Source organism: Lolium perenne, chromosome 4, assembly GCF_019359855.2.
Source record: "Lolium perenne isolate Kyuss_39 chromosome 4, Kyuss_2.0, whole genome shotgun sequence".
Taxonomy (NCBI): Eukaryota; Viridiplantae; Streptophyta; class Magnoliopsida; order Poales; family Poaceae; genus Lolium; species Lolium perenne.
Genome location: NC_067247.2, coordinates 393,314,297 through 393,324,801, shown reverse-complemented (window position 1 = coordinate 393,324,801; position 10,505 = coordinate 393,314,297). Strand labels below are relative to the sequence as shown.

The window sequence follows — 10,505 nt, the reverse complement described above, 5'->3', positions numbered from 1 at the left end:
ACGCACCCGCGTGCGCCTCGCTCCGGTTTCATTAACCTCGCCTCACCTACCCAGCACAGACCGGCAACGGCCCGGTCCCCGGCACCGGCCGTGGATACGCGCGCAATACCGGACAAGCTGGAGGGCCATTTCGTCACTTGGCCTGACGCGTCACCTCCGTCTTCACCGTGGTATTGGTTGGGGGATGGAGGGCCCCGCCACCGCAGCACCCAGAGCAGCAAGCCGAAAGCCCTGGCCAAAGCCGGAAATTATTATTCCCATTTCACACACCTCCTAGTCCTCTCCCATTTCCTAGTCTAGCCTAGTCTTCCTCTCTCCTCCATCCCAGCACGCGACGCGCCTCCTCCGTAGCAATAGGGGCGGGCGGTGGGTGGACCTTCCGCCTCCGGATTCGGCCGAGCTCCCAGGCGCGACGGCCGGAGGAGCCTAGACCCCGCGCGCGCGCGCCGTCGATCCATGGACGGCGGGCCGCCGGGCCCGCCCGCGGGGATGGACGACGACTCGCACTTCCTCGGATCGATGATGGGGGACACCGTCCTCGCCCAGCCCGCCGCCGACCCGGCCCCACCCCCAGCTACAGCTCCACCTCCGTCCCAAATAGCGCCGCCGCCGAAGAAGAGGAGGGGGAGGCCGCCCAGGAACCAGGCCGCCGCGGCCGCCCCCGCCGCCGCGGCCCCAACAGCCGCCGCCGCCAGGAAGAAGAAGGAGGAGGACGACGAGGAGGTCGTCTGCTTCATCTGCTTCGACGGGGGAGACCTCGTCGTCTGCGATCGGAGGTGGGTGGGTCGGTCGGTAGTTACCACCTGCGTGCGTAGGGGAATGAATCAACCAACCAACCAATGGGTGGATGGATGTTCCCAAAGCTCACAAACCTGATTTCGCTCTCTTCTACCTGCAGGGGCTGCCCCAAGGTGTACCATCCGGCCTGCGTCAAGCGGGACGACGCCTTCTTCCAGGGGCGCAGCAAGTGGAACTGCGGTCAGCTCCCCCGAACCTCCTTCATTTGCTTGCTTCTTCACCCTGCTAGCTAGCTAGCTACCGAGCTTAATCACGCAGTTAGATGCCGCCAGATGGCTTCGCTTCTCCCACGCTAACTGCCAAGCAAGCTGAGCATTTACTGAATACTTGCGAGGGGGGGGCATTCAGCGTGCTGAGCTAATTGAGCATGAGGATGATATGCCTGGTCTCATCCGAGTGAAGACACACCACTTTATCAACCAGTACCATCATTACATCAACAAGGGTTTATCAATGAAAAACCGTCATACTCACAATCGATTAATGCTCAGTCAGCCTAGTGTTTTCGCGATAGAGATTAAGCAATGCGCGCATTTGCTGGCCTCTGTTAGATCTTATTAGCCAAGCACAGCAGTCCACCTGCGCCTACTAACAGATGCTGCTCCCCCGCATTTCGCGTTTCAGGCTGGCACATATGCAGCAGCTGCGAGAAGGCCGCGGTGCACTACATGTGCTACACCTGCACCTTCTCCGTCTGCAAAGTCTGCATCAAGCACGGCAAGTTCTTCAGCGTCAGGGGGAACAAGGGCTTCTGCGACACCTGCTACGGGACCATAGTGTTGGTAGAGGCAAAAGACGAAGGCGGTGATACGACTAAGGTATGCACACAAATCCATAAAATCGCCCTTCATTTCATGCTAGTATATAAAAAAAACATTGGGTTCACTTCAATTTCGGGTCTTGGGCATTTTTATGCCAGCTTCAAAGGAGTAGTTTCTCCTCCTGGTAGAGAGAGTTTGCGAAATTTATTCTATCATCTTCTTACTTGTATGGCATGTTTTTGTAGAGGCTAATTGATTCGCGTCCGTACAGTAGTTTTGTTATCTTCGTTCTTTCCATTTCATCTTCTGGCATCATAGCATTCCAAAAAATTGTAACTCTGCACCCCAAAGTGGCTTTAGTGATCATGTCACTCCAAGTGGCTGTACGGAAGCACGGTCACTGCATAATTGCGATGTGATTACCAGTGTGTACCCCTTTTTTTTAAATTGGCCAACATACAATGTAACTATCCCAAGTTATCTTTCTACACTTCCGAAATATCTTACTCAGCAGAAATAAGCAATATCAAGCAAAGAGTGTAGTGCTACTGGTCAACGATCTCATGTGCAGCTACCATTATGATCCTTACTGAAATATAGCAACCATGACCAAACTGCTAGTTGGCGCCCTTCCCTCTCGGGCTTCGTTGGCTGCTTACATTCTCCAATAGGCTCTCTTCCTTTTTCATTTATGTTTCTGTTTATTGCAGGTTAAGGTTGATTTTGATGATCGATTGAGCTGGGAATACCTGTTCAAGCTATATTGGTTGGATCTGAAAGGGAAGCTTTCATTAACAATGGAAGAACTGACTGATGCCAAGAGTCGATGGAATGCTCCTATCACGTACGCTAGCAAAGAAAAGGATGAATCATCTGATGATCTATATGATGCTAATTATGATGAGGGTGCTGGTTCCGACTGCTCCTCAGGAAAACGAAAGCGTGCTAATGCTTCAAGGAAAAAGGGTCAAAGACGACGAAAAGCACATTCTGTTTGTAATGTAAAAGTTGAAAATGCAGAGATCGCAACTGGAAATGCAGAAAGTCTGCCCAAGAAAGAACCAAGTGAAGGGGTGTCGTTGGATACCAAATGGGCTTCACCAGAGTTACTCGAGTTTGTGGGGCACATGAGAGATGGTGACCAATCTTTTATTTCCCAGTTTGACGTGCAGGCTATTTTGCTTGAATACATAAAAAAGAATGACCTCCGCAATCCTCGAAGGAAAAGTCAAATTATCTGTGATTCAAGGCTTCACCGCTTGTTCAGAAAAACGCATGTTGCTCATTTTGAGATGTTGAGGCTTCTGGAGATGCATTTTCTTGCAAGTGATGCTTCAACTGTAAATAATGGCAACCATGAGACCATCAATGTTAATGCAGCTCAGATAGATGACAGTGGATATGGTGAGATAACAGACAAACCGTGTCCTGGTAGGAAGAAGAGGATGCATAGAAAGATAGAAAGAGAACCACTGGCAAATCTCAAGGATTACGCAGCAATTGATATGCACAATATAAATTTAATTTACATGCGTCGCAGCTTGATGGAAGATCTTCTTGATGATCCCACATTCCCAGACAAAATTTCTGGGGGTTTTGTGAGGATAAAAATTACCGATGTTGGACAGAAGCAACATATGTATCGTCTTGTAAAAGTAGTTGGTAAGATTTTTAACTCTGTAACTTCTACTACCTCTGTCTGGAAATGAACGATGTTTTAGACTAGTACTATATAAACAAACTGTAGATCTGTAAGAGGAAAATAGTATCCTTAGATTTATTCATATAGAACATTTTGATAATATTGTAATACTGAAGACTGCTGACACCCAAAATGTCATCTACTTACGAAAGGTAGAAGTATCTACACAGATTTAATTGAATCGTATTTTTTTTGTTGTTCAGGGACGCATAAGGTTTCAGAAAAATACAGCACGGGGAAGAAAACAACAAATTTTGCACTCGAGATATTAAATCTAAGCAAAAAGGAGATTATCACGATGGATACAATATCAAATCAGGACTTTACAGAGGTCAGATATACATCTCCCTTCCCCTCCCTCCCTCTCTCTCTCTCTCTCTCTCGTGATAGTTTTTTAGAGTCTATCTTTAAAGATGAATGGATATGCAATACCATTACATACTTTATGAGTTCACAAAGTCTTCTGTCCATATAGTTACTCTACTCCTAGTCTGCATCATTGTATACGTGATGGTGACACAGGTTTGCTTATTATTAATAGCTAGGTATAGAATGGGCTTACTTGTAAGTGTTGCACGTGAATTTTCTTTTTTAGACATGTAAAAATTCACTCTGACTAATTCAATATTCTGGTTCAATGGATTACTATTGTGCTGCTAATCGAAACGTCAATACTTTCCCTTGCCACCTTCTTTTGCCGTCTCAGTGAATTATCTGTATTTATATGTGTAGGAGGAGTGCAGACGCTTGAGGCAGAGCATGAAGTATAATCTAATCAGCCGACTAAAAGTGGTACAGCTTTATTAGATTAAACACCTGATGAGCAACTGATTTCCTGGTTTGTCAAGTGCAGGTCTGATCTGCTGTTGTTTTGTTTTATCTATTCAGGGTGATATTCAAGAGAAAGCCACGATCTTCCAGTCTGTAAGATTTAATGATGTAAGGACAATCTTACTGCAATAAAATTACATGTACAAGTCTTGATTAATATTTGTCTTCTTCCAAAATTTCTGATTTATACTACTGCCTGAAATTTCAACAGCGGTTGGAAAATGAGAAGCAGAGGCTGGGCTATCTTCGAGACCGTGCAAGTGAAACAGGACGCAAAAAGGAATATCCTAATGAGCCTCGAGCTGCCTACAAGTTGCTACTTTTGCATTCTTACTTAATCTGGTGCTCATGTTCTTTGTTGGCTCTAGGTGATCTGAAATGTCTTTAAACTCGAGTGCTAATCTTTTAATCTCAGAGATTTACAAATATGCCGTAAAAAGATCGTAGTGTACAAATATGTTAAATAAGTTTTGGTGTGAATTGCTGATCTGAACACACATGGATAATCATTTATTTAACGAGTTAGAATTGCTGTGAAATCTTAGGGCTCCCCTCCTTTTGTTTCATTGCTTTGTTTTAGTTATCTTCTTGTACGTGCACATAAGTTATGTTCGTTCACCCTGCTTTTATTCAACACCATGATAACCTAAAGCAACTCTATTTGTCTATCTGGTGAACCTTAACTGTATCATACACTTCGAGAGTATGTGGAAAAGCTGGAGCTTCTGAACACTTCCGAGGAAAGAACGCGCATAATGAATGAACTTCTAGAAGTACATGTTGATTCTCATATGGATCCAGAGTATGATTCTGCTGAAGAAATGGAGGATAAACCGGCTGGTATTTATCTACTTATAATATTAATTCTGTATTTACTTATAATTAATAAAGTATTAAAATGTAACTAGTGGTCTGTCATTCAATGGATAGGGATTAGCTGCTTAAATTCATTAGGTATGCTGAAGTAGCTATCTATAGATGTTGCAATAGTTTATTCTGATCCGTTCAATTTTTTTTCACTGCAATATTTTCAATTAACTGGAACATCTCTCCTCAGTTTGTTTAATGCAAAGTTAAATTCAGCTAACGCAACAACTGGCCAATGCAATCTGAGTTTTTGCATTAACCAAATTAAATGTTTGATAGCATCTCTCTTGGTTATGTGCAGTTGAACAGAATGAAAATGGCAAAAGATCAAAGGGGTTCTCACCAATTAAAGTGCAAAATTTTGCAAAGAAAATGGCTGATGCTATCCGCCATCCCAAAAACCTATCTAAACAGAGTACATCACAGAAATTGGGAGCAGTAAGAAACTCCAAGAATTTCCATTCAACAAATGGTATGGATATTCCAAAATCTGGCACGAATATAAGCAGCAGGATCTCAGAAGCTGCACCCCTTTCATCTTCCCCAGTAAAACTATCAAGTGACATAGAGCCAGAGAAAGTATGGCATTACAAGGATCCTTCTGGAAATGTCCAGGGTCCATTTACTCTTTTGCAGCTATCTAAATGGACAGCTTACTTCCCACGTGACCTGAGAGTATGGCTGATCTTTGAGAGTGAAGAAAGATCATTGCTGTTGACAGAAGTGCTTTCAAAACAACCAAAAGATTTTGGTCAGGCTGCGTTAGTTAGAAGTTGTAAAACAACATTGGCAGGCTCTGCACAGCACAGAAACAGCTCAAACGTGGATATGAATAGCACGCTGTCCCCAGTTGGTTATAATATGTCTTCTATTCCAGAAAGGGGAAGTGCGCACGCTTCAGATGGCAGGTTTTCTCTAAAAACAAGCTCAGTTCCACCAAAGGATGCTGACAATGATAATTGTCGAATTCAGCAGCATGCCAAGTATTCAGGTTTTGTTTCATCTTCTGGGAGTCTACATGCACAGCCAGACTTGAAACATGATGGAGTACATGGAAGATGCTCTGCTGAATGGAATAATGGCCACAGCCGGGGCGATCTGTGGAGTCCAAGCACGACACAGGCAAGTTGCAGCGGGCAGAATAGTGTAGAATCTCATAATAATCATCATGCCTCGCGGTCACTGGTTCAGCATGATCCTAAAAGTAGTTTACAAGAAGGTTCTCTAAAGGATTTAGATTTGAGGCAGGAACATTCACGGACTATACCTACTCAACTAGCCAGGAGAGATATCCCCAGCCCTGTACTTGCTTTGAGCCCATCTGAGTCCAGAACTGCTTCAAGTCAATATGAAAGCTCTTGTTTGAGTTCAACCAATCCGAGCCTTCATGATGAACTTCATTCTTCCATTACTTCAGAAAAGGCTAAGAGTTGTGCTCCTGCAAGTTCTGTTGAAGACAGAGGATCTAGTTCGCCGTCTGGCATGCTGACCCACTCTGAAAGAGTTCCAGCCATTTCTGAAACATGCAAGGTGGGGGAGATAAAGAACGAGCAAAAAATATGTGAAGCTGATGCATCAAATGCTTCAGTTAACCAGTCTCCTCAGTCCAAGATGTTCCCTGATTCTTCTCCTGATAACCAAGATATTGAACGTGAATACCCTAGTGCAACTCAGAAGTCTGAGAGTAAGAAATCTATGGACCAATCAGGGCCAACATCATTACCACTTGAAATTTTAGATGCTAAGATACCTGACCACTTGCCAGTTGATATTGTTTCGCAAAAATCTGATCTTCCAATTGATGAAAAACGTGCTACGGATTCAGTATCTAACCAACAAAAAGCAGATTTAATTGGAGAAGACTCGCATACTCAAAAAGAATGCTACAGAGAGCCTATTCTTGCCCCAATGGAGAAATCAGTAGCTGATCCTACTTCTTGTGCTGAGGCGATAGATGCTCCTGATGTTCCGGAATTAGTATCTGGTCCTCCAACTGAGGAAATGGGGGTCACGGATTCAGTACCTAACATTGAGAAAGCAGATTTGAATGGTGAAGATTCAAATACTCAAAAAGAGCGTTACAGTGAGGCTACTCTTCTCACAAGGGAGAAATTGATAGCTGATCCTGTTTCCTGTGCTGAGACGCTTAATGTGTCTGATGTTCCGGAATCAGTATCTAATCTAGAGAAAAGAGATTCTAAGGGTCAAGATTCAAGTATTCAAAAAGAATTGTACAAGGAGTCTGGTCTTGTCGCGAGTGAGAAATTGATAGCTGATCCTGTTCCCTGTGCTGAGACGATTAACGTGTTTGATGTTCCGGAATCAGTATCTAATCTAGAGAAAAGAGATTCTAAGGGTCAAGATTCAAGTATTCAAAAAGAAAATATCCAAGAAGAACTGTATAGCAAAGCTGCTCTTGTCACAACTGAGAAAATGGTGGCTGAACCCACCTCTTGTTCCAAGTCAATAGATGTCTCCAATGTTTTGCAATCAGTATCTAACCTGGAGCGAAGAGATCTGAAAGATGAAGATTCAGTTATTCAAAAGGAATTGTTTAGCGAGTCCACTCCTGTCACAAGTGAGAAAATGGTGGTTGAACCTGTCTCTTGGTCTGAGTCAATAGATGTGTCTGATGTTTTGCAATCAGTATCTAATCTGGAAAGAAGAAATCTAAAAGATAAAGATTCAGTTATTCAAAAGGAACTGTTCAGTGAGTCTACTCTTGTCACAAGTGAGAAATTGGTGGTTGATCCTGCTCCTTGTGCTGAGTCGATTGATGTCTCCGATGTCTTGGACTCAGTATTTAACCTAGAGAGAGCAGGTTTGAAAGGTGAACACTCGAATATTCACAAGGAATTGCGGGAGGAGTCTACTACTGTCACAAGGGAGAACATAGTAATTGAGCCTCCCTCTTGTGAGTCAGTACATGTGTCTGGTGTTGTGGGATCAGTATTTAACTTGAATAAGACATATTTAGAAGGTGAAGGCTCAGATGTTCAGAAAGAATTGCATGAAGGGTCTACTCTTGTCACAAGAGAGAACGTGGTGCCTGATGCCTTGGAGTCTTTAATAGAACGGAATCGTGGGACTTTGTGCATGGATGCGATAGCAGCAATAGAAGAATTCATGACCACTTCACCTGGGGAAGAACCACAATGCTCTAGCCCCATCGCATTATCTCCCTGGGGTGAATCTGGTTACTATCAAGGTGATGCTGTTGATTCTGGGCTATGGGGTGTCCAAGATGACCCAATCAATGATATGTGGTCATTGCTGTCACCGACGCCTGCTCCCCAACATTTATCTGGTTAGTTAGTCAGTACGTCAATGTTTAGCATGCCTTCATTGTTTCTGTATTGTTTAATCATCCATTTCTCTCTTCCAGGGGCTAAATCCGATGGGAGCAGCATTCACGGTATCAATGCGGTAGCTGCTACCCAAGGAGAGATTGATTTTTTCCAAAGAGGTCCAACACCAGGGGAGTATTGGGGATTGACTGAGCAGGTAGTAATATTATCCAGACATCTGGCCAACACTTGCCTTCCTATTCCCTCCATTCCAAATTAGTTGACACAGCTTTAGTCAGATTTGGTCTAGTATCTAGACACGTTTCAGTGTGTAGGTTCACTCATTTTGGCTGCGTCAACTAATTTGGAACGGAGGGAGTACATGACTTTCCATATGACATTGATTTTTCTGTGCTTCTGTAGGAGAAACCGAAAGCAACTGCTGCGCCAGTATCATCATCAGTAGATTTGAACACAGGATTATTTGGTTGGCAACCATCAGCCAGTGAGAGGCCAATCATGGAAGCCGCGTGGAGCACTAGCCAGAATCCAAACTTTTACTACAATTACCAAACAGCAGCATCAGTTAGAACCTCTCAGGAAGCATCAGTGAAGCGGGAAGTATTCACTGAATTTGATGCCGCTAATTCGGGAGGAGCGCTAGGGAACAACACGAAGAGCTGGAACGCGTCCACTGGTAATGCCAACCGAGGCAGCCAGCGCCGTGACAGGTACTCTCAGATCAGCGAGTCCTGGCTTCTCAGCTCAAACAACTCTAGGAGTAGGTCAGATGCACTTGGCGGCGGGACATCACGAACAGCCCCGAGGGGGGCATGTAAATTCCACGAGAACGGGTACTGCAGGAAGGGTTCCTCCTGTAACTACCTGCACCGTTAATAATTTGTGTCTACGGTAGAGAAGAAGATGATTTTGAGGTTCTTTGCTCCACTTTTGTATAGTCTAATCACGGTGGTAGTCAACTTAGGGCGCACACGATCTTCTTGGCTCCATTCAATTGTAGTAGTAAGGAGTACCGAGTAATATATGTGTAGCGTAGGAGCATTTCTGAGTGTCTGTCTGTCCCCAGGTAGATTTCTCTGCTGGGTCATGGCATAATCGAATGGAACTGCATTTGTACCAAAAACTATTTCATCGTGGCCTCGATTTGCCTGATGTATTGTGAACTGTGATATCTAACTGGCTGCCCTAGCTTTCTTTTCTGGTGATGGCAGAATGGTACCCTTTAGGATAGCTTCCTGGTACTGAGTGCCTGGTAAAAGGTGATACCTGATGTGCTGCGTGCACAAAGTTAGGCAGGTGATTATGATGAAAATTCTATTCAAAAAGTTAGAGCATCTCCACCGGTGACCCCCAAATAGTTGCCGGCAGGGACGTCGGCACTGTCGTATTGGGGGACGCCGGCACAACATCCTCCATTTGGGGGAGTTGCTCCCACACCGGCGCGCCCATACGACGGCCACATAGATGATTTGAATTTGAAAATCCAAACAAAAGCATAGAAATTTGAATAAGTTTACGAATTTAAAGTTTGAGCCACGGCCACCAAATTCGAATAGATTTTCGAATATGAAGTTTGGGCCAACATACGGCCACCAAATCGCCGTCTCCGGCGCAAAAAAACGGCTTCCAAGCCAGCTGATCAGATGAATGAGGTTACGGGCGGCTCAACCTCGACGACTTCCTCATCGGCAGCGAGCCCCGGCGACAGCTTCATCGCTGCAACATGATCCATGGTCGCCGGAGGAGGCATGAACGTCGACGGTGCCAGCGGAGAGATGAACGTGGACGGTACCGGCGGAGACATGAACGTCGAGGGTGCTGGGGGAGACGCCGACGCAGCTCGCACCGCCATCACCTCGTGGCCGATGCGCTCGCGGTACATCTCGTGCCACGCCCTCGCCAACGGGTCCATCTTCTCCATGTCGGCCATCAAGATCTTGGATTCTTAATCTTCTCATAGTAGCCATGGAACTTGCTACACGCCGCCTTGATCATGTTCCAACGGTGAGAGAGGGCGTCCTTGTTCCGGTTCATGTCCATGTTGACGTAGTCACCATAGTTCTTCATCTCGTTGAAGCAATCGAGGATGCGCTTGTAGTACTTGCTTCCGGTTTGGTTGGCGCCGGTGATGAGGAAAAATCTCACTTGCTTCCACGCCTCGATTAGACATTCATCCTCCAAAGACCTCTACCTCGGTCCACGAGTGCCACCGGTCCGCCTGTTTGTCGTCGTCGTGGT

At 45.1% G+C, this 10,505-nt stretch overlaps 1 protein-coding gene across 1 annotated transcript; it reads left to right on the top strand.

Annotated features, from left to right (window-relative positions):
• Positions 1–255: 255 nt before the first annotated feature.
• On the top strand, positions 256–9,466 carry LOC127297534 (uncharacterized). Its single transcript, XM_051327861.2, has 12 exons — positions 256–776; positions 899–978; positions 1,423–1,616; positions 2,270–3,221; positions 3,465–3,592; positions 3,994–4,053; positions 4,150–4,200; positions 4,304–4,375; positions 4,788–4,932; positions 5,261–8,266; positions 8,345–8,463; positions 8,670–9,466. Exons 1-12 carry the CDS (start codon positions 457–459, stop codon positions 9,141–9,143), a joined length of 5,601 nt encoding a protein of 1,866 aa, XP_051183821.1. The 5' UTR covers positions 256–456; the 3' UTR covers positions 9,144–9,466.
• Positions 9,467–10,505: the final 1,039 nt, after the last annotated feature.

Excerpts from the sequence above, each read along its gene's own strand:
- LOC127297534 (XM_051327861.2), top strand. The coding sequence starts at position 457 with ATGGACGGCGGGCCGCCGGGCCCGCCCGCGGGGATGGACGACGACTCG. Across the intron at positions 4,054-4,149 it reads TAATCAGCCGACTAAAAGTG|GGTGATATTCAAGAGAAAGC; the intron begins GTACAGCTTTAT and ends TTATCTATTCAG. Across the intron at positions 8,464-8,669 it reads ATTGGGGATTGACTGAGCAG|GAGAAACCGAAAGCAACTGC; the intron begins GTAGTAATATTA and ends GTGCTTCTGTAG.